Source organism: Ahaetulla prasina, chromosome 2 (assembly GCF_028640845.1).
Source record: "Ahaetulla prasina isolate Xishuangbanna chromosome 2, ASM2864084v1, whole genome shotgun sequence".
Taxonomy (NCBI): Eukaryota; Metazoa; Chordata; class Lepidosauria; order Squamata; family Colubridae; genus Ahaetulla; species Ahaetulla prasina.
In genome coordinates, this window is record NC_080540.1 from 36,158,895 (window position 1) to 36,183,445 (window position 24,551).

Consider the following 24,551-nt stretch of genomic DNA (forward strand, 5'->3'; position numbering starts at 1 on the left):
AACATTGCTCCCAGAAGCACGAGTTGAAGCCTGAAGATGACGAATGAGACTTTGTCGAAACATCGCCAAGACACTTCCAATTTACTATATATATATATATATATATATATATATATATATATATATATATATATATATATATATATATATATATATATATATATATATATATATATATATATATATATTTGTTTGTTTTCTAAGGTTTTCGCGGGTGTTTGTATGTAGGTCTTTGGTTATTCGGGTTTTCTCCCGCATAAAATTGGAAGTGTCTTGGTGACGTTTTGACGAAGTCTCATTCGTCATCTTCAGGCTGGTGTTTACAGCTTTGTGCTTCTAGGAGCAATGTGTGATCGCAGCTGTTTCTTCCTTTTAACTGCTAGTGGGGGTTTCAACTGATTGGTTGGGAGCTTGGCTGTGTTTTGATTGGTTGGAGGTGTGTTCTGATTGGTTGGCAGTTTGGCTGTGCTCTGATTGGATGAAACCCCAAACCATGAAGATGTAGCACGACCACGAACGCGAAGCCAAACAACAGCAATGCAGCTCACCAACTCAAATTCCCCTGCAACTCAGACTAACCTGAGCACAACCAAGCCCCCCCCCCGTTCACCCAAATTGTCAGGTTGGTCTGATTGTTCTGTCGTGTCCCACTCCTCCGCTGACGGCCGGGTCGGGGAAGTCCGTATCAGCTCTGCCAAAGTCCTAGCAAAGTTCTCAAGGCAGGCAGGAGACTAGGAAGTGACTTCAGCAATCCAAGGTAGACTTTGCCTGACTCAAAGAATGCCAGAAAGCAGATCCTTTATATAGGCCATGGGGTGTGGCTCCATGACTCAGCACTTATCCAGGCCTGCCCCTCCCTTCCTTTTGCTGACGTTGCCTCTCCATTCTCCGGAAGCGTGGATCTATACATTGCATCGTTTCGTCCCCAGCTGCTGGTAATCCCAGCTCATGGCTGGCTTCAGGCACACATGCTATCAGAGGGAGGTTTGTTTGCTCGGTTTGTCCGGGCATGGTGCCAGGGCTGGGGGCTGGAGGCATGCCAGGACATTCTTCTGCACTATCAGTCTCTAGCTGAGATAGCAGGAGATGAGAGGGGCCTGGCTGCGGTGGGGGGGGGCAGGCGAGGCACAACACTCCTAGAAGCACGAAGCTGTAAACACCAGCCTGAAGATGACGAATGAGACTTCGTCGAAATGTCGCCAAGACACTTCCAATTTTATGCAGGAGAAAACCCGAATAACCAAAGACATACATACACACACACACACACACACACGCAAATTGTCTTTGTTTCCTTTGCTAATGTGGATTTCTGTTTTTTTCTTCCTTTGTGAATTTTATTCCTTTGAAGATGTTGGTAACTGTTTTATTTGTCTTTCTCTAGTTGTTCCTTTTTTATCATCACATATAATTGTATTTAGTTATTTTATAGTTGAAGTCAGTTTCTATCCTGGCCTCTCTGTTTTGTTTACTCCAGTACTTGATGACAATCAGGATTTAGGGAGAGCAATATATCAAAGATCCCACCCACCAACTGCATTAAAAGCCATAGGGGAAAAATAGATTATGAAGCCATTAAAATTCAACTGTGGGCTGTTAGGCCACGAAATCTAAATAATAGCTTGAAGTCCATGATGAAGCATTGTGGACAATAATGGAGTTCAGAGGTGGGTTTCAGCAGGTTCTGACCAGTTCTGGAGAACTGGTAGCGGAAATTTTGAGTAGTTCGGAGAACTGGTAAATACCACCTCTGACTGGCCCCGTCCCCATCTGTTCTCTGCCTCCTGAGTCCCAGCTGATCAGGAGGAAATGGGGATTTTGCAGTAACCTTCCCCTGGAGTGGGGTGGGAATGGAGATTTTATAGTATCCTTTCCCTGGAGTGGGGAGGGAATGGAGATTTTACAGTAATCTTCCCCTGGAGTGGGAAGGAAATGGGGATTTTGCAGTAATCTTATACTGGAGTGGAGTGGGAATGGAGATTTTACAGTATCCTTTCCATGCCAATCCCACTAAGCCACACCCACAGAACCAGTAGTGAAAAAAATTGAATCCCACCACTGATGGAGTTGATCCAAAGTTGACAACCTGTGGCCCTAAGGTCATATATGGCATCTGCATTTTGTCTTTGCACTCAGAATATCTGAAAACCAACAATGTTTCCTGCCTTTTTGAAGCAGGAAGCAGAATGATATTTTTTTAGCACATCACAGCTAATGTAACAGATCTCCAAACAGATCTATGATATAGTTCCATCCATTCTGCAACTGTTCAAATATGCAGAGTCCTTGTTTACTAAAGGATTGATTAGTGTTAGATTATATAGATTAACTTCTAACTCTGTATAACTTCCTATGTCAATAAAAGGCATAGCTATCCCTTCTGTAAACTTGGGTTTGACATCTACAAAGAAATTAAACTTCCTGAACATCCCTGACATATATAGGATAGGGGTCATTTCACACTGAAGGTGTCAACCTTATTGCATTTGTGTGTTGAAAACTTCGAAGTGATATGAACCCATCCAATATGAGATGAGTTATTTGACAACTTGTAAACAGTGTGGGATGCTATGATGATCAGTGGCACAAATTAATTAGCATGCAGAAGATGTCTTTGCAGTCTAATTAAATGCCAAAATATTTATTCTTTTAACCAAGATATATCATTGGAAAATAGCATCTCCTAATTGAAATATCTGACCTCTGAAATGAGAAAATGGCACAAAATAATTTAATGACTAAGTAATGGAGGATACATACTTCCCCAGTTCCGCATTAGTCTTTTTATTGCCTTCCAATAGTTGGCTAGTTAGTAAAACAAGCTTCTGAGCCAATATAAACTGGCTGAGAGGCATCTTTAGATACCGTTTCTCCGTATCTTCAAATTCCTTCAGCTGGAGTTGTTCCAATGAAAATATTCCAGAATAAGTGGCATGAGAACATGTTCCTTTTATCAGGAGGGAAGATAAGTTGGCTACCCGGCAGCTTTAACCTGATGAAGATTAAGATGAATAATAAGAGCTAAAGCCCAGGAGTCAAATAAAGAGGCAAACTGGATGATAGACAGTCTTGATGAGAAATGCAAAATGCTAAAAGAAGCTACAACTGAGAATACTGGGGAAAGACAGGCATTTATTTCCTCCCCTCAAACCTGTTATGAGGAAAGTTGTTTCCTTCAGATGATGCTAAGATTTGACAGAAGAGAAGAATCAAGACGTGAAGAAAAAGTAAAAACTTTGGCAGAGGAGAAATAGAAAACAGATCCTTAAAAAAAAAGTTAGGAGAGAGCAAAGTAGGAAAAACAGCATAATAGGACGAAAAGTGATAAGAGAGATACGGGGATTAAGTTAACTAAAATATAGAAGTTAGCTATAAACAATTACATCAGAGATATAGAAGAGTAAGATATAAGAATATAATGAAGTTGGACTCTGAAGAATATAGTGTAGATAAAAATCTTAGATAAATTAGAAAACTTCTTTTATTATTTATTTGTTGGTTTGTTTATTCAATTTGTATAGTTGCCCATCTCAACAAGCGACTCTTATTAAAATCTTTGCATTAAGATTAATTTCTAAATTAGTTGAAGGCATTTATAATTTTCAATTCCTTTGGGGTATTTTTATTTGTAAACTTTCCTTTTGTAAAATAAAAGTCTCCCACCAGTTACTGAAGGGATATATAAAAAAACTTAACTAACTGTCCAAGTTTCCAATATTTTTATGTGTATTGAATCTGGGTCAATCTGGTTATTGGTGGGAAAGAAGTAAAGTATCAGATCATGTTATTTCATCAACTGCAGGAAATGCTTTTTATGGCACTCGCACCTTTTTACTTGAGATCATTGATATGCAGAGCAGGAGTTCTACTAAGGTTTGGTTGGTCTATCCAGTTACTGATCGCGAGGTTACCCGCTTCATAATATAGTGTCAAAATATTGATCATAAGCCCTTCCAACTTTGAGGGCCTATCAAACTCATTATATGTATTTATTTTAGAAGTCAATAAAATTTTCCCATCATCTGATACATTTCTAGGAGAACCAACATCATGAAACTCTGATGCTCAACTTTTCTCAGTCAGAGGGGTCAAGGAGAGAGGAGAGGGAAGAGTGGAGAGAAGGAAGATGGAAGAGGGGGAGGGAAAGAGAGAAGGAGAGGGAGAGGCAGAGGAGAGAAACTTAATTCTCAAAATTGTGCTTCATTGCATTATGTATTTAGCAGATTTTTATTCTGGCATTTTTTGGTAAGGATCAAAGGAGGAGATGGCAGCAGCAAACAAAATATCTGAAAATCAGATGAAATGGACAGGAACTGTACTTACTCTTAAAAATAAATAAGGTGTCCAAGGGATACATTCCCATTAAAAAACACTTTTAAAAGTTCAAGAGAAGGGAAATAATCTTTTAAAAAAACCAACTTGGCACTCTTATAAAAATGTCAGCCTTTTAAAATGCCAATTAAAAAATTGGAAGAGATCCCTTGGCCGTCAAATGCAATTCTCAAACCACCCCATGATTATTTTGAGAGAGAAGTATGAACAGTAGCCAGATTTAGTTTGCAACTAGCATTTAGCCCACTATGGATTTCTCAAAAGGAAAATCTCCAAAACCACCCAGAGAGGCATTCACAGTTATATTCTCTTCTTTTTTTTTCACATTCTTAATAAATAATCCTATTCCTTAAAAGGCTGAGTTTCAGCCCTTACCAAGCACTGGGCTCAATCTCAATTAATTGTCCTTGTAGTAAAATGAATACAATAAAATGTGGATGCAGATTACATTAATTACATTAACAAAACCTTTTATCAAACTTAGAAGAACCAGTGTCTCTTTTCTTGACACAGTAAGATTCCATTGAGAGGAGAAATTCCATGAATCCAGCAATATAACTGAAAATTCTTTTTTGTTCTGGTTACCACTCATTTGCTTTAGGAAACCTAATTTCCCATTCATGAGAATGATTATGTTAATCTGTTTAAGGATGTGAGGAGTGGGAAGAGATGTTGTGACTTCTAGACCCATACCTGGTCCTGTAGTATCATAGAAAAAAAACTTGTAGCACAAGCTGCCGTGTGAAATTAGGCCATTTTCCATATATAATTTATGCCAGGGGTAGTAATAGGAACCTATTGGTCAGCCCTAGAATTTACATGCAAAATATCTCAGGTTCACTTCCAAATATGGTTTAAAAGAATCTAGCCAGCCTATGATAATACTCATTAGAGATAATTTATTAATCCAAATGAATCAAAAGTCAGATCATGTTTAAGTCAGTTTTCTATTTTCAACTTCTAGTGAAGAGCCGGGTGACTGAATTACGGAGTTCTCTTAAACCCCACTCTGTGAATATTTGTGCCTAAATTAAGTTGCACTAAAAGAACTGAAAGATGCATTCTTTACCTGCAAGCTAGTTCAGTGTTAAGAAATGCTAATGGGCTATTCGGCAAATATCTAAGGCTCATTTTCTTACCTCATAATAACTCTGGACAGCATTCATAAAGGCTTCATCAGCAACAATCTGAGTTTCTCCATTGAGAAAGGCTTGAAAACGATCTTTGACAGTCTGCAATTGCTGTTTACTTATCTGTGGGGGAATAATAGGAAGAAACAGATATTTAGAACAACATAAATGAAATATTAATATTGATATTGTTATTTATTTATTCAATTTCTATAGCCGCCATCTCAGTCCTTGATTTTGAGTGGCGGAGAACAATACCAAAACAATTAAAACCATTGAAATTCATGGTTGTTCTCAAAGCAATTTTAACCAAAAAATAAAGATGGAGTCAGTTTTTATGCACAACTTTTTATAAATCAATCATATTGGATACATTTACATGCCACCTAGGGTACATTTGATCTGATATCGTTTGATCTCCATTCCAACAACTCTTTTGTTTCAGCTTTGGGCTGAAAGAGAGAGTGACTGGCCCAAATCACTCAGTGGTTCAGTGGGGACTTGGCCTGTGCTCTCCCGAGTTCAAATCCAATACATTAGTCGCTATAATATACAGCTTTTCAATTCCCATATTTTAAGTTGATTTTCATTACTCAGATGCTTTTAAAGAAATAACATTTATGATTGTGCTGAATGCTGAAATGTTAATCCAGGGACATTTGACTATGCACATTTCCACCTAGCATTCATTGCCTAAGAATATTTCGGTATAAAAGTCATATTACTAGAAACATTGGTATTCAGTGAAATCTTTTATGCAAACAAGAATTCTACCTATTAAAATTACTTAATCATGTGCATAAAAACCTTCAGTTTGAACAAGAACAAAATGTGTCTAGCAGGCTTTGAGGAAGTTTTGTGGGTGCACTAACGCATCCCAAACTATCTGAATTCAGAGCAACATCTAAATATCGCCATTGGAAGGTTGAAAACATACTCACTATATTCATCTTTCTCTTTACAGTGAATTACAGTGATTGACAATATTTTATGCGGAAATGGGAGTGTGATACTTAATTGCCTTCTAGACCTGTAGATCTTTCTATTTTCTACTGTTTCCACTCATAAATCTGTGAAATGGTTACAGGCTATGCAACTGGAGACACAGCACCTCCAGCCAGGCTTCCTGATCTGGTTTCCAAAGATTTCATTTATTTTTGTCACTTGAAGGCAGGATTTATTATTTGGTTTTATGTTCCCAGGCTACAGACTGATATTTTCATTTCTCTATTCTTTATTTCATCTATATCAGTTCCAATCCTGCTCTTTTAAATGTACCTAAATGTACATTTTTGACTCATATTTTAGAAGCTTTCACTGTTTTTTTAAAATTTTGAAATTTCCTTTTGTTGCATTTAACCTGTGACTTATCCCAACTGACATACTCTATTTTAAGATGTCCCTGCTCTGACTTTTTTGAAGACTGTTTCTTTGTAATTGTGAAAATATTTCTGTTATATCCGCAAAATATTTTTAGATGTTACGATGTTCAGGGTTTGGTATTATCCTAAAAAATACAAAACATATAAAATTTAGGTTTAAATCTTTTGAGGAGTTTCTTTGACAGAGGACTTATCTCGACATGGATTGCATGTATGTTTAACTATTAGTAACAAGAAGCAAATATTATCGTCATCAAATACAAATCCTTAACATTTGAGATATTGTTATTTAATGTAGCTAAATCTCTATGGAAATTCTCAGTCATCCAGGTCCTGGTTGTCTCACAGGTGCTTTTTCAAGAGGCAACTGGACTTTCTGGTTTTTCTTTGAAGAAGTTTCACTTCTCATTCAAGAAGCTTCTTCAGCTCTAAAGAAGAAGAAAATGCGATGAAAAGCGAAACATCTTCAAAGAAAAACCAGAAACTCCAGTTGCCTCTTGAAAAAGCACCTTTGGGTTACTTACTATAGTCTTAATGAAGATGATTTGCATTATTTTTCTAGCCTATTATTCATACAAAGAGCCAGCAAACATATATTACTCACTACTACATCTTCAAAACCATCCCTGGCCAAAGACCATTTAGCAAAAAAAAATTTTTTAAATTGACTTCCTAAAGTGTCCTTTAAATACATGACTCCAATTAAAAACATTAGCCTCTAGTTACACATACTTTCCAAGAAAGTGAAACCATATTTTCAAGAAATAGTCACTTGATCAAGTATTTTTGTAGTAATGTGTTTTATCATTGATTTGATGCAGAAGTGAAATCTACTTACTTTCCTTACTGGTTTGGTAGTGCACGCTCGTGTGTGCGTGCATGTCACATGCATGCGCACATCCTCTACACATGCACAAAACCTTTCTGCGCATGCGCAGAAGATACAAAACACATTACTTCTTGGTTAAAACCGGGAAGTAATGACAGCCCGGTGGGTGGGCGGTGCCTTGCACCGCGATTGCTATTGGTTCTCTGAACTACTAGCCAACCGGATCGTGTGATCCAGTCCGAACTGGGAGCATTTCACCCCCAATTTGATGATGATTTCAAATAACTCTGAATGGCGCATAATATACCAGATGATACAAAAGCAATAAAATAAGAAATGACTAACCACAAACCCAAACTAGAACAGAAGGCACAGAAAAAGAAAGATGGTTAGCTCACCAACCACTCCCAACCATTCTATCATCTCACGTCCAGTGAAGAAGGCTGAAGTTACCCTACCATAAGGCTTAGGAGAACAGCCAGGTGTTTATGTCCTCTGGAATACCAACAGGGTATAATGATGTCCTTTAGTAGCTACTCCATGAACCGAGTTATATAAATTAGATTGGAAAGCATCCTCAATTGTTTGCTCAAATTATCTTTTTTTTTTTGTAATAATAAAAAATGACTTAATGGGGCAAAATGTGGATATCAGAGCACAGTACAAATAGTTCTTGACTTACAACAATTCATTTAGTGACCATTCAAAGTTATGGCAATGAAAAAGGGACTTATGACCATTTTTCACACTTATGACCATTGCAGCATCCCCATGGTCATGTGATCAAAACTCAGATGCTTGGCAACTGACTCATATTTAAGATGGTTGCATTGTCCCAAGATCACGAGATCATCTTTTGCAACCTTTTGACAAGCAAAATCAGATTCATTTAACAATTCTGTTATTAACTTAACAACTGCAGTGAATCACTTAACTGTGGCAAGAAAGGTTCTAAAATGGGGCAAAACTCACTTAATAAATATCTCACTTAACAACCGAAAAGTTGAGCTCAATTGTGATCATAAGTTGAAGACTACTTGTAACTGGGCTTCTTTATGCTTTGATTAAAGAAAAAAAGCACAGGTACTTTTGTGCCTACTTGGAAACCGCTTCTGGACTTTGTGCTTGAGGTAGAAAAAAAATGAAAATTTGATTTTGGGTTTTATTGATTAGATAGATCTGCTATTATAGAAATGGCTAGTTTATACTGTTATTAAAAGTGAAGAGTTGAGGCTTGATGTTATTTCTTATTCTACTACACCAAAGGGAGTCAGAAGTCACTGCCTTGTCTTTCTTTTCCCCCTTCTTTTCCTCCCCTTCCCCTTCCCCTTTCCTATTTTTCCTGGCCTTTTTTATACTAGATTACAAACCAAGAATATTTAAGCCTTCAGAAATAAAACCTGGCAGCTTGGGAAACACCAGGTAATTAAATCAATATTTCTCGGTCACTATAAGATAAACACTGATAATTTGAATGCCCTTTCCATAGCTCAAAGTCCACTTTCATCAATTGGCATCCACCCTTGTAATAAGAACAAATGCCACATAACACAATCCAGCTTTTCTTCTCTTTGTCCTTCCTCCACTCTACAAAAAAAACCAAGGTCCGTTGACTCCTGCCATGCTGGTCACGGAGGAATCCACTAGGTCACAACCTAGCAAGGCCTTGTTTTCTTCTCACAAAGGTTTCCGCAACTGAAATCCACACATTAAATTAAGCCCATGATATTTAAGAGCCTTGGTGATGCAGAGGTTAGAATGAAGTATTGCAGGCTAATTCTGCTCACACTGCCAGTAGTTCAATTCCTTCGATCCTGACCGGTTTAAGGTTGACTCAGCCTTCCATCCTTCTAAGGTGGGTAAAATGAGGAGCCAAATTGTTGGCTGACTCTGTAAACTGCTCAGAGAAGGCTGTAAAGCACTCTGAAGCAGCATATAAGTCTAAGTGCTATTGCTACACCTAAGGAGTGATCTGCGCCAAGGTCTGTTGAAGAGCCTGTAAGAGAAAGAATGTTTTACTTGTGTCTTCATGCACAGACACACACGATTTCTCTCTATTTTTTATACTGGTATAATTCATTTTTTCCCACCAAAGTCAATGGAACATTAAACAGAAGGATGAATGCTTCGGCTTTAAGTCAAAGAAATACGGCATTCAGCAACCTGTGAGAGAGGAGAAGAGCCAGCTGCTCCCTTGCTCTTCCCTTCCTTGCATACCTGTCCCTCAGCCAGGTGCCTTCTTGGCCAAATCTTTACTGAGTCCCAGAATGAGAAGGAAGGAGACAAGGTCAGGAGAAAGGAGGAATCATTTGAGTGAATAGTCTCTCTCAACCTCTCATCATTGACCAGTTTGTTCTTTACTTTGTCTCCACTGTCTACTGAGTTTTTCCTTCTGGATTCTATACAAGAACAGTTTCACTCAATATGGTTTTTTTTATGCTGTTCTGAAATTTATAACCACGTCTTTTGCTAAATTGTAGCATACTGAAAACCATCATGTGTTGAATAAGCCAAACTGGTTGAGTTCACAAATAATCCTAAACAGAGGTGGGTTTCAGCAGGTTCTGACCAGTTCTGGAGAACCGGTAGCAGAAATTTTGAGTAGTTCAGAGAACTGGTAGTAAAAATTCGAACTGGCCCCGCCCCCATCTATTCTCTGCTTCCAAAGTCCCAGCTTATTGGGAGGAATTGGGGATTTTGCAGTATCCTTCCCCTGGAGTGGGGTAGAAATGGAGATGTTACAGTATCCTTTCCCTGCCATGCCCACCAAGCCACGCCCACAGAACTGGTAGTAAATTTTTTTGAAATCCACCACTGATCCTAAGCCATTAATCATATTTAAGAAACTAAGTCAAAAGGAAGCACATAACATTGAATCCTGGCCTGATGTGGAAAGCCTTCCAACGGTAGCAAATATTCTGTGCTGTTTAGGGGTGCCCACAAGAAGATCAAAAGAAGTTAAGATGGTGACACAACTATGCAATCAAAGCCCTTTTTAAAAAATGGATGTCCGAATATATGTCAAAAAAGTGGGGCTTTGATTACATGTTTGTGGCTTCCATTATGAATTTTTTGGAACTCCTTCATGGGGGTATCCCAACTACTCTAGGATGAGCTAACTTTGCAAGTTAGTTAATGTTCTAAACTTTATTATTTTATTTAAAACCTCACTGTGTGGTTTATATTGTAGAGTGATGATTTCAAAATAATGACCACCAATTCAGTTCTTAGGAACTATCGTTTGTGGAGCCAATTTTATAGAATAGAATAGATAGAATAGAATTTTTTATTGGCCAAGTGTGATTGGACCACAAGGAATTTGTCTTGGTGCATATACTCTCAGTGTACATAAAAGAAAAGATACCTTCATCAAGAATCATAAGGTACAACACTTAATGATAATCATAGGGTACAAATAAGCAATCAGGAAACAATATCAATATAAATCGTAAGGATACAAGCAGCAAAGTTACAGTCATACAGTCATAAGTGGAAGGAGATGAGTGATGGGAACGATGAGAAGATTAATAGTAGTGCAGATTTAGTAAATAGTTTGACTGTGTTGAGGGAATTATTTGTTTAGCAGAGTTATGGTGTTCGGGGAAAAAACTGTTCTTGTGTCTAGTTGTTCTGGTGTGCAGTGCTCTATAGCGTCATTTTGAGGGTAGGAGTTGAAACAGTTTATGTCCAGTATGCGAGGGATCTGTAAATATTTTCACAGCCCTCTTTTTGATTCATGCAGTATACAGATCCTCAATGGAAGGCAGGTTGGTAGCAATTGTTTTTTCTGCAGTTTTAATTATCCTCTGAAGTCTGTGTCTGTCTTGTTGGGTTGCAGAAAGCAGGCTGCTTTCAAAATGAGTGATGTCGGATTACATTTCTGGTGACTTTCACTCATGAATTTACTGTTTCTGGATGCAGCCAGTAAAATAAGACCCTGAATTTTTCCGTTGGCATTTTCATTCCTATAAAGATATACTCTATACCAATTTAGCAATTTGAGGGTTAAACTATAGTCTCAAATGAAAAATTCCTCTTCCAGCCTTTAATGTAATTATTTTCCAGACTGCAAAATAGCAGTAGTTGATTGATCTTCTGCATTTCTATGCTTCAACAGCTACCAATGTTGTTAAGAAAGTCAATTCCCAAGAGGAAATTAAATTGCTTTTATATTCCATTTAGCTTTCACGGTGCCCCCCATAACAGCTGATTGGCAACAGCATCCTATGTGCCATAAGCCTACGTAAACAAGAGTGTATCTTTGCATTCAGTCATATGGATAAAGAAGCAAAGCAAATGCATTATTTGTTACCGACACTGCATATTTATCTGGGGTAGGGTGGTGGTGGATGTTGCAGCTGCATAAAACTCATTTGTTACAATACTCAACTACAGTACTAGTTCTTCTGAATAAGTGCACGTGACCTGGCTATTTCCTGAAAAACCTAAAGATTTACATCCTTGTGAAAATACATTCAATACTGCTGAAATCTGATGATCCATTTCTATGGCCAATGCCATTGAAATGGAGCATGTAGAATCCTACCTTTCTGCCTAATTTGGAAGCACTTATTGAATCTAAGTCTAATCAGCAAGATGAGAACCATGAACCTAAATCTAATCAGCAAGATGGGAGCCCTTTTTTCTCTATGGTACTGTTGAAGACTAAACAGATCAGATGATAAAAGAAGTCATGTGGAATGGATCAGTGGCCACATGTTGATCAGGGCAAGGTTGAAATCAGATGCAAACAGTCTTTTCCACTTAAGGTTAATTTCAACATTAATTTGCAAAAATTCAGGCAGTGTTTGAGGAAGGCTTAGAGCTACAGACGTATCTCAAGGGACTCTTGTTGCTTATCCTCAGTGTAGCAGCTAGGATAATATTATAGCCCAGTGATGGCTAGCCTTTTTGTCATCGTGTGCCGGGGGGGGGGATGTCATGTGCATATGTGCCCACACCCACAATTCTATGCAACCCGCCCCACGCATGCACATGCACTTCCCCACCGCTCCTGGCACACAATGGCCCAGTAGGCCCGTTTTTCTCTCTCACCTGACTCCAGAGCCTTTCTATGAGTCTTAGGAGGGTGAAAACTGCCTTTTCCACCCCGAGAGGCCCTATGGAAGCCAGAAATGACTCGTTTACCATCTTCCAGTTGGACAGGAAGTGATTTATTTTGCTGTCCCCAGCCTCCAGGGACTCCTAGAGAGGCTCTGGAGGCTGGGGACAGCAAAAAGGTCACTTCATGTCCAACCAGAAGTTGGTAAATGGGCCATTTCTGGCCTCCATAGGGCCTGTGGGGGGGCAGTTTTTGCCCTCCCAAGACTCATACGGAGGGTCTAGAGCCAGGTGAGAGAGAAAAACGGGCCTTCCCCACCACTACCCAGACCCTCTGGAGGCAGGAAACAGCCTGTTTCCCTATTTCTGATAGGCTCAGAAGGCCCAAAAATCTGAGTTGAGCTAGCATGCCCACTAATATGGCTACGTGTGCCACCTGTGGCACGTGTGCCAAAGGTTCGCCATCATGGTTATAGCCCATAATCTAAATTCAAGGATTTATTTTTCCACATTTACATTACTTACGGAATTAGGAGTTGCACTACATGTCAACTTATAAAGGAACACTAACATTCCTGCCACATGCATTCAATTAAGAGTTTGAAGGAACTATAGTAGCACATTTCACAAGTTGTTGCCTTCCATAAGTTCCTTAACAAGTGCATCAATGCAAGTTAATGGAAAGCCAGTTTCAACAATTTGCATGAAATCAGTGTAGTAGCTCAGTGTCCTCTCCATTTCTTATTGACAGAAGGGAGAATCAAAGGCAAGATACTTGTCTAATGAGACAGCAATAACAATTGCACTTAGATTTATATACTACTCCATAGTGCTTTATAGCACTATCTGGGTGGTTTACAATGTCAGCATTTTGCCCCTAACTATCTGGTTCTCATTTTACAGTCCTAGGAAGGATGTAAAGCTGAGTCAATCCAAATCCCATCAGGATCAAACTCCTGGCTGTGGGCAGAGTTTGTCTGCTGTATGGCATTCTAACCACCAATTGAAAAGATTCCCTAAAGTAAAAGGATAATTAAAAGACAGCATTTGGGCATTGCTGATTTTGTATGTCACTCATTACCACCATCAGATTAAATGACTGCATAATGCTCATTTTGGAACTATAAATTTGGTTGCATGTGGAAAGCCATCATGTAAAACGCAGAAATCAAGATATGGAGGGCCAGGGGCAAGCGCTGTGAACTCCTTTTGAACTTGGTTCTTTCTCTTTTTTAAATGTGTTATGCCTTCTTCAGTAACTTTATAACATCCTTTAATAGATGGAGGCTTGGGAACCAACAGAACATAAAATCAACCTGAGATAACTTTTAAGAGTAGATGAAAGTCTGATAGTTACGGTATATTTTCCCCACTATATATGTGGTCTGTTCACTGATTTTAAAGCATGGCAGTACGAAGCTATAACTGTGATGGCTTCATTTAAAAAATGGGAGATAAATGTGTGTGTGTGGGGGGAATAGATAGGTGATAGACAAACACAGACAGATTCTCTCTGTGTTAAGACAACATTTGGTTGTGGTTGTTTTCTCAGTGGGCATGTTCACAGAGAGCTTTAAGAGGATTTTTGGCAGTAAAAAATAAAAGAACCGGTGGTTGGTTTTTTGTATGCAGAGTGTTCTCAGATTTCATTGTATGGAGCTAAGGCTAGGTTCTCTTGGCTTGGTTGAAACCATATTAGGAACTTGTGGGCTTGCACTGACATAGATGATGACATAGGTGATCATAGAGGAAGGAGAAAAAAAATTAATGAGTGTTATGATAGTTCAGTGGGACCGAAGTCTGAATTGTCCTGCTTCTGTTGTGGTGCTGAAATTTGATCTGTTTGGGGTGACAGCACTAGCATCAGTTTTGAAAGAGGCCTAATAAGTTCTTTGGGACATATCATCTTTGACAATTATTGTCTGTTTTTAATCTTCTCTTTTTAGGGAGGTTTATTAAGTCAGCAGTCATGAGGCAGAGCATCCTAAAAGAAGATAGATTATGAATATTTGAATCTATTTTAGTCTTGCTTCTCAGATGGAATGCAAATATCCATAGAGATTCTCAGTCATCCAGGTCATGGTTGTCCCAAAGGTGCTTTTTCAAGAGGCAACTGGACTTTCTTGTTTTTCTTTGAAGATGTTTAACTTCTCATCCAAGAAGTTTCTTCAGCTCTGACTCAATGGTGGGGAATGGAAGGATTTATATTCCTTGCAGACAGCTGGTCATTTGCATCCTTTTAGAGAGTTGTTGAGGCCACTTGAAGATTTATCTGTGTCCTCAGGATCAATTGGGTAGTGCTAATGGATGAGGAGCCTTCTTGGAACTGCTGAAAAGACTGTATTGTAGATATAGATGATATCACATCCCTCCCTCTCTGTTGAGAGAGGGGTGATCAATTTTGATATAGATGGCCTCTTTGACCCCACTTTCAAACCAGTGATCCTCTCTGTCCAAAATGTGGACTTTGCTGTCTTCAAAAGAGTGGCCTGTGTCTTTTAAATGCAGATGGACTGCTGAAACTTGTCCTGATGGGTTTGTTTTCCTATGTTCTGCCATGGATTTATGAGGTGGTTATTTTATTTTTGCCAATGTACAGTTCAGCACGTGGAAAGGTGTCTGCTGATGACTTTATAACCTTGATGGCTATTTTCCTCCTGAGGGTTTTAAACGTACTGGAGGGCTTTGATATTTTTTGATTCCATTGATATCCTTCGGAGGATATGCTAGTGGGGATTGGGAATTCTACTCTTTTCTTAGTTGATAGTCCTAGTTTCTGACTGTTGGAGCAAATAGATTGTGTTTGGTCATCTTTTGAAACAATATTTATGGGAAAACATCATGTGTGAATATATTATTCCAGTGCTTCCTATACAAATGGATGAATCCAGCTATTCAACTATTCAAGGCCACTCATACATTTTTCCATATTTCCTCTAAGAATCAATTTTGTTGTTATTCTTCAAAAAAATCAAGTGTGCACTGAACTTTTGTAAGATTTCTGCCTGCCTGTCTGGCTGTCTGGCTACCTGCCTGCTCTCTCTCTCTCTCCCTCTCTCTCTCTCTCTCTCTCTCTCTCTCTCTCTCTCTCTCTCTCTCTCTTTCTGCTTCTCTACCTCCACCTCTATCTCTGTCTATCTATCATCTCTATCTGTATCTATCATCTATTTAACTACCATCCATCCAATCTATCTATCCATTCATTCATTCACCCATCTATCCACCCACCTACCATCTAGATAGAATTTTTTATTGGCCAAGTGTGATTGGACACACAAGGAATTTGTCTTGGTGCATATGCTCTCAGTGTACATAAAAGAAAAGATACGTTCATCAAGGTACAACATTTACAACACAATTGATGATCAATATATCAATATAAATCATAAGGATTGCCAGCAACAAGTTATAGTCATACAGTCATAAGTGGAAAGAGATTGATGATGGGAGCTATGAAACGATTAATAGTAGTGCAGATTCAGTAAATAGTCTGACAGTGTTGAGGGAATTATTTGTTTAGCAGAGTGATGGCCTTCGGGAAAAAACTGTTCTTGTGTCTAGTTGTTCTGGTGTGCAGTGCTCTATAGCGTCGTTTTGAGGGTAGGAGTTGAAACAGTTTATGTCCAGGATGCGAGGGATCTGCAAATATTTTCACGGCCCTCTTCTTGATTCGTGCAGTATACAGGTCCTCAATGGAAGGCAGGTTGGTAGCAATTATTTTTTCTGCAGTTCTAATTATCCTCTGAAGTCTGTGTTTTTCTTGTTGGGTTGCAGAACCGAACCAGACAGTTATAGAGGTGCAAATGACAGACTCAATAATTCCTCTGTAGAATTGGATCAGCAGATCTACTGTTTGTTTCTAAGACAACCCCCTTCAAGTTGAAAATAACCGAACCTGAGTTTTATTTGGTGAATTTTGTTAGATTTTTTAAAATGAATGATTGGAATGAAAATTTTCTGAATTGGAATTCTGTTCCTCAAAATGTACAGTGTAGTGAAATAAAATGAACCTGCGTTCATTCTTAAGGGATTCTGAAGATATATGTCAAAGCTTCTTGCCATCTGTTTCTTGTTTTTAATATGTGTATATATATTCTAAAAAGCCACAATGGGCTGCTTCTTCTCAGAACATGTACAATGTGAGTATGTACAAGGGGAAGCAGAGGAAAGGGAGAGAACAGACTGAAAGATGACATTTGATATCCACATCCTTATTTGCAGGGGGGAAAAAACAATGTTTCTTACATTTCTCCTTTAGAAATTTCCAATATGACTTCTACTGCAGAATGGTCTCATTAAAATTATTAATATAGTAGAGACCAAGCCAAGCTGTATTCAGCAGGAGTGCAAGTTTGTGTGACTTTCTTCTCTGAACTCCTGAATCAATCTTGGGTTGTAGGCATGGATGGTCTGAGCAACAGCAATGATACAATGACAATACCTACAGTTGACATGGGCTTGAATGTCTGTGGACATACAATCACACACATGCACAATGCTTACTTGGAACTAGGGACATTTTCCACTGATAGACAGGAAAAGCTATATCACTAAGCAGGAATATTTCATAAAAACATTACATATTAGTATTCATATAAATATAAACCTTTTGAAGATTAGAATCTCTTATAACAGTTAACCAAGCTTCTATCTCAAATTAAACAAGAAACAAAACTTAAATGCTGGCATAAGGCAAAGAAGATCTTCTCATTCACCTTTCTTGGCCAGTTTTTTTTTGGGGGGGGGGTTAAGGCTTCCTATTTTAATTTAGGTTGGAAAGTCTCAAGAAGATTGCAAAGAGATATTTGGCAACTTATCTTCCAAGTCCCTCACATCCCTTCCAGACAAATTTCACCTCTGTGATGGGGGGGAAAAATACCCTTTTCTCTTCCAAACTTTTGGTTCTGGAACCAAATTTCAAGGGAAAACCTATTATGTCTCAAAATCAACTCTGATTATAGACAATACAGAGATGAAGAGTTTAAGTTAAGTGTCAGAGTAATTCTGAGTGTGTGTGAAAGGTTGTGTGAACTGTATTTGTCAACAAACAGAAGAACAGCTTTATATATACTGAATTGCAAATACACTGAATTTATAAACCCAATTTATTCCGGGTTAGAAGAGGCTGGAATAATTTCAGTGATTATCGTTCCATTTATTGGAGCATGGCTAAATCAGCTGGCTAAAATCCATATAGTTGCAAAATTTGTTTGTGATGTAGGATAGTGCCATGTGCCTGCTTTCAGGGGGATTTCATACTTTTAAAACTTATATCTTGTTGAATATTTGATATATCATTTTTTAAATTTGACTCTGTCTGCCCTTGTTGATGAACTGTCACACAGTATATTAATTATGTACCTCTACATAGCTTGGAACTAAAGAGGAAGTAAAAAGCCTCTTGATGCAGGTGAAGGACGAGAGTTCAAAAGTTGGCTTGAAACTCAACATTAAGAAAACTAAGATCATGGCATCCGGCCATCTCAATTCCTGGCAGATAGATGGGGAAGAAATGGAGGTAGTGATAGATTTTATTTTCATGGGCTCCAAGATCACCGCAGATGGGGACTGCAGCCAAGAATTTAAAAGACGCTTGCTCCTGGGGAGGAAGGCTATGGCAAATCTAGACAGCGTACTAAAAAGCAGAGACATCAACCTGCCAACAAAAGTGTGTATAATCAAGGCTATAGTTTTCCCAGTTGCAATGTATGTGAAAGTTGGACCATAAGACCAAACAATTGAGACCTTTGAACTCTGGTGCTGGGGAAGATTCCTGCGAGTCCCTTGGACTGCAAGGTGAACAAACAAGTCAGTCCTAGAGGAGATCAACCCTGACTGCTCTTTAGAAAGCCAGATCCTGAAGATGAAACTGAAATACTTTGGCCACCTAATGAGAAGGAAGGACTCCCTGGAGAAGAACCTAATACTGGGAAAGATTGGGGGCAAAAGAAGAAGGGGACGACAGAGAATGAGGTAGCTGGATGGAGTCACTGAAGCAGTCGGTGTGAGCTTAAATGGATTCCGGGGGATGGTAGAGGATAGGAAAGCCTGGAGGAATGTTGTCCATGGGGGTCGGACACGACTTCGCAACTAACAACAACAACATAGCTTGGGTTATATCTGTAGATAACAGGATGAAATTAAAATTTATCATTTTCTTCACAACTTTGATTCCTAAGTGATCTTGCCTAATAATAACACCAGACATGGAAAGTTAGGTAGATATTTCACTGAACAACGTATCAAGAATTCTGAGATATCCCTCACATATCTCAGGCTCAATCCCTCCAAGACGGAGTGGCTGTGGATGCCGGCATCCCGGTACAGTCAGCTGAGTCCACGGCTGACTGTTGGGAGCGAGTCATTGGCCCCGATGGAGAGGGTGCGCAACTTGGGCGTTCTCCTGGATGAACGGCTGTCTTTTGAAGACCACCTGACGGCCGTCTCCAGGAGAGCTTTCCACCAGGTTCGCCTGGTGCGCCAGCTGCGCCCCTTTCTAGACCGGGATGCCTTGTGCACAGTCACTCACGCCCTCGTGACGTCTCGTCTGGATTACTGCAATGCTCTCTACATGGGGCTCCCCTTGAGGGGCATCCGGAGGCTTCAGTTAGTCCAGAACGCGGCTGCGCGGGTGATAGAGGGAGCCCCTCATGGCTCCCGCATGACACCTATCCTGCGCAGACTGCACTGGCTACCTGTGGCCTTCCGGGTGCACTTCAAGGTTTTGGTGAACGTCTTCAAAGCGCTCCATGGCATAGGGCCGGGCTATTTACGGGACCGCCTACTGCTACCAAATACCTCCCACCGACCCGTGCGCTCTCACAGAGAGGGACTCCTCAGGGTGCCGTCGGCGCGTCAGTGTCGTCTGGCGACGCCCAGGGGAAGGGCCTTCTCTGTGGGGGCTCCCGCCCTCTGGAACGAACTCCCCCCGGGACTCCGTCAACTTCCAGACCTCCGAACCTTTCGTCACGAGCTTAAAACGCATTTATTCATCTGCGCAGGACTGGGTTAGTTTTTTAAATTTATGGGTTTTAATTGGGTTTTTATTATTTATTCTAAATTTTTAATTTCGGCCCAATTGAATAAGTTTTTAAATTGTATTTTAATTGTGTTTATATTGTAACATTATTGTGTATTTTATTTGGCTGTGAACCGCCCTGAGTCCTTCGGGAGAAGGGCGGTATAGAAATTTAAATAATAAATAAATAAATAAACACTATCAGGTCTGGCCAACAATTAATCTTAATATGCAAGCCAAACATATTCATTCTCTATTTTGGAAACCTTAGTCTAACAGCATTGACTCTGAAAATATGATCAGTGGTTTCCTTTGCCCCAGTTTGAAAAATACTAGGGTAGACCTCACCACCCATAGACCACCACCCATAGTGGAAGAATCAAAAATTAAAATGATTGAGCATCTATGTAACATTTTAAAAAGTACAGAATTCTGTAGGCAGTTGGACTAGAAGACCTCCAAGGCCCCTTCCAATTCTGTTATTCTGTAGATATTAGATTTACTTGAGTTTTGTCTAGGGAGATTCTCAATCATCTAGGTCATGGTTGTCCCAAAGATGCTTTTCAAAATTCGACTTTTTTCCTTGAAAACTTTTTGCTTCACATCCAAGAAGCTTCTTCAATTCTGAAGAACTGAAAGTTCAAGGAAGTCCAGTTGCCTTTTGAAAAGCACCTTTGGAACTACTTGAGTACTGATTTCTATTTAGAAGTCCATCAAGACTCATGTAGAAATGATTTCCGAAAAGATCTGAATCCACTGTGTGGTTTATTTTAGAACTTATTTTCAAAGTAGCATTGTATACGCACCTGTCTTTATTATATTTACTAGTCTTTTTAAAATTACAGTACAGTTTCTACTGTTCAAGACTGCAAGAGGAGTACTTATAAATAATTGTTATACCCAAGATAACCTTGTGGCCTTCAACAGGGAAGAGAGCTCACATCTGAAATACAGCAATCATTGAATTCTTTCTAATGGCTTCATAGTTTTGCTACAATAAATCTATATACCTGAGTCTCCAAGTCTCAGGAAATGCATTCTACATTCTTGCCTTATTAGCTGAGAGAGACTTGACAGTCTCACAGATGGGAAAATGCAAAGGCAAGAAATACAGGTGGTTTTCGACTTACGACAATTGACCAAAGTTATAGGAATTAATTACTGTATTTTTCGGAATATAAGACGCACTCCCCCCCCCAAAAAAAGTGGGTGAAAATTTCAGTGCATCTTATACAGCAAATGTTGTGGCGGGAAGAGGGGGGTTGGTGCTGTTCTGTCTCTTTCCCCACTTCGGAGAAACGAGCTGGCCTTCAGCCAGTGGATTCGCGGCTCTCATCAGTCCTGGCAGAGAAATCACAGCTGCTTGCTAAAGTTCAAACAAATGACTCGCAGAATAAGACTTCAGCTCTCTTTGAAACGGTTCAGCTAATCTTTTGCTCCCCATGGAGTGCGAGTAGTCCCAAAGCTCCTTATATATCCTGTGGAGTGGGGCTCCTGCCCCACCCTTCCCTTTGATGACGCCACCTCTCTAATCTTCTAAAGCGCGGGTTAATCCAAGCTTGATTATTATTATTATTATCAGCTGGGTCTGAAGGCATAGCCTGAGGAAGGGAGGAATCAGGGGATGACGGCCTCATTACGTCCTCCGACTGGCCTGGTTCTGGCTCCTGGAGCCGTGCCAAAGGAATTGGTGGTCCCGAGGTAAGCCTTACCGGCCCTTCCCCCTCACTCTCGGAGTCACCTTCGGGCATGAGGTCAGGTTCGTGGAGTCACAACAAGTGCGGTGCTGATCAGCTGTTCTAGAATGGGCCATGGCAGCTGTGGCAAATGGCCCACACCAAATGGGCTGCACCAAATGGGCCAGATGAATACCGGATGGACGCTGGGAGGCAGAGGCAGATTTTTTTTTCTCGTTTTCCTCCCCAAAAAAGGTAGATGCGTCTTGTAGTCCGGAGCATCTTATACTCCAAAAAATACGGTACATATTGATCCTTAAACATATAGGTAGTCCTTGACTTAAGACCATATTTGAGCCCAAAATTTCCATTGCTAATAAGATAGTTGCCTAGTGAGCTTTACCCTATTTTACAACCTTTTCTGCCGCTGTTGTTAAGCAAATCACTGCAGTTCACTTAACAACAATCTGGCTTCCGCATTGACTCTGCTTGTCAGAAGCGGACAAAGGGGAAATATGACTCAGTTGCCAAGTGTCTGAATTTTGATCACGTGACCCTGGGGATGCTACAATGGTTGTAAGTCTGAAAAATGGTCGTAAGTCACTTTTTTCAGTGCCACTATAACTTTGAGCAGCCACCAAACAAACTATTGTAACTTGAGGACTATATTTAGGGAAACACAGCTGTAATTAGGTGGGGAAAATATAGTTTCTGCCTGCCCTAATGCTTTGTAAAGTAGGCAAGTTTTCAAAAATATGAGTTCTTCCCTGTACTGTAAATTCACAAGAAATGGGGATCTCTCGCTTTGTTCTGCCTACTTGTTGAATATTAACTGATAAACAGAATTCAGACAAGAGGGCAAAACTGCTGATGGCTGAGCAGCTGAGTCCAGTAGCTGGAGGCTGCTGGACAAGCAATTGGAATATCTCAGCCTACAATTTACCAGCTTGTCTAAAGAAAACATCATATGAGTTCAGGAGGAGAACAACAGTTAGAAGAGAAGACAGGAGGAGAGTTAGCTGAGAGCTAGGTGCAAGCAAAGGACAAACAATGGTGACAAGCTTCTAGGCTAAGTAGGCCATGGTCTAATTATTTGATATATTTTTTTAGAGAATTTTTTTTATTTTCCATAATAATTCCAACAATTTGACGAGTGTACAGTACAATCAATTATCCAACAATTAATCATCCCTTAAATTGTACTCAATCGGGCCTGCCCAGCCGCCCCTCCCTTCCTTAATCCTTTCTACCCTTCTCTACCTTCTTCTACTTTCCCCATCCTTCCTCCTCCTCACTTTCCTACTTCCTCTCCTCCTTCCCACTTCTCACTCCAACCCTTTCTAACCCTCTCACTTCTCATCCTTCTCCTCCTCCTATCCCTTCTTCCCCCTCCCTTATTTCCTACCTACCTACCTACCTACTTTCTTCCTTCTCTCTACTCCTCTCTCCCTACCCTTTCCCTTCTGGAGTGGTTGCTGAGCAGCCCCGACTTTATACCATTCCAACTTATTTAGTTCTTCAATTATTCCGGTACATTGGCAATCAATCAGTTTGTAATCTTCCCCCTCCCCCCCCAGACTTCCCAGAACAGAATACAGGGTATAAAGTCTAACAAACATAATCTAAAATAAAACATAAAACATAATCCTAAATCACTTCCCACCTTCACACTATCAATTCCCTTCTTTCTTAAACATACTAATACAAAACAAATCCTAACTTCACTCAAAAACCAATTGGTATTTTTTTATCTGATATTTATTTTGAATATAATCAATCAATTGCCATTTCTCCATTCCAAAATATATTTTTCTTGTGTATAGTCTTTCAGGTACGCAGAAATTTTTGCCATTTCTGCCAGATTTGATACTTTACTTGTCCATTCTCCAATTTTAGGTAAGTCTTCTTTCTTCCAATATTGTGCAATCAATAGTCTCGCAGCAGTTATTAAGTTCAAAATCAATTTAGTCTCTATAACAGTACAGTCTGGAATTATTCCTAATAAGAAGAATTGTGGAGTAAACTTAATCTTCTTTTTCAAAATGTTCTGCATGATCCACCATATTTTAATCCAAAAAGCTTTAACTTTTTTTACATATATGATAATAAGTAGCATCCTCACAATCACATCTCCAATAATTATTTGATATTTTGCCAACAGCTGTGGTGGGCATCTTCAGAGGTGCAAGAGCCCTGCTTTATAGCACTCTTACTGACAGCCATAGGAAACTGATTATACGTTTGTCATAGAACTAATCTCTAATCGCACCGTGCCATCAGAATCTTGGAAAACCAATTTCTGATGGGTTCTGCATCCAGATGAATGGGAAATTGGCCTAAAGTCTCAGAGAAAAAGTGAAGTCAGCTCCTAATGAATATCACCCACCCACCCAACTAACTCTGGGAACCTCCAAAATAAAAAAAGAGAAGGATCTCCTATAACAATGATGGCGAACCTTTTAGGCACAGAGTGCCCAAACTGAAAGGAATGCACCTGCCCGTGCGCATGCATGCATGCAAATGCGCCAGAGCATCGGAAATATGACGACCAGCTGGTTGAGCTGGGGCAACGGATAGGGTTCTGCATGCCCCCTCTGGCACCTGTGCCATAAGTTCACCATCACGGTCCTATAACATGAGCCAGTAAATGCAAAAAATAATGTGGGGGAAAAGCTGCATAAAGAAGGAAGGAAGGAACCAGTTTAGAGAGAAAAATTAAAGGAGCGTTTAATTAAAGTTAAAAGAGCAGCGGTAGAGATCAAGACAGAGATGCTGTTTAATTTGATTCAGTTCACATAGCTAGGAAGAAAACGGGAAAATGAATTAATAGGCTTATAAGAAGCTATTTGGATATAAATTATGTATAAACACAGGATTAGGACTTTATATTCAGGCTTAATCTTGAATCTGAAGTGCTACATGTGCTTCTGTAAAGCTTTACGTACTGTACAACACCTGGATTAATTTGGGAGGTGGCTTCTAAAATTGGTTTTAGACCCTGGCATATAATGATTCCTCCTGCCTGCTTAAATTCCTATTATTGAACCGTGAACACTTTCCTGATTTCTCCTACCTGTTTAGCTTTCATCCTTGGTTATTGGCTTTAATGCTGCCTAAAACGTT

At 39.6% G+C, this 24,551-nt stretch overlaps 1 protein-coding gene across 2 annotated transcripts in view; it reads right to left on the minus strand.

Annotated features, from left to right (window-relative positions):
- CADPS (calcium dependent secretion activator) overlaps nucleotides 1-24,551 on the minus strand; it is a 445,851-nt gene that overhangs the window by 338,500 nt on the left and 82,800 nt on the right. For both annotated transcript variants that reach the window (XM_058171468.1, XM_058171467.1), the window contains exon 2: nucleotides 5,472-5,585. In XM_058171468.1, the coding sequence (XP_058027451.1) occupies nucleotides 5,472-5,585 (114 nt within the window). The remainder of the gene's footprint in view (nucleotides 1-5,471; nucleotides 5,586-24,551) is intronic.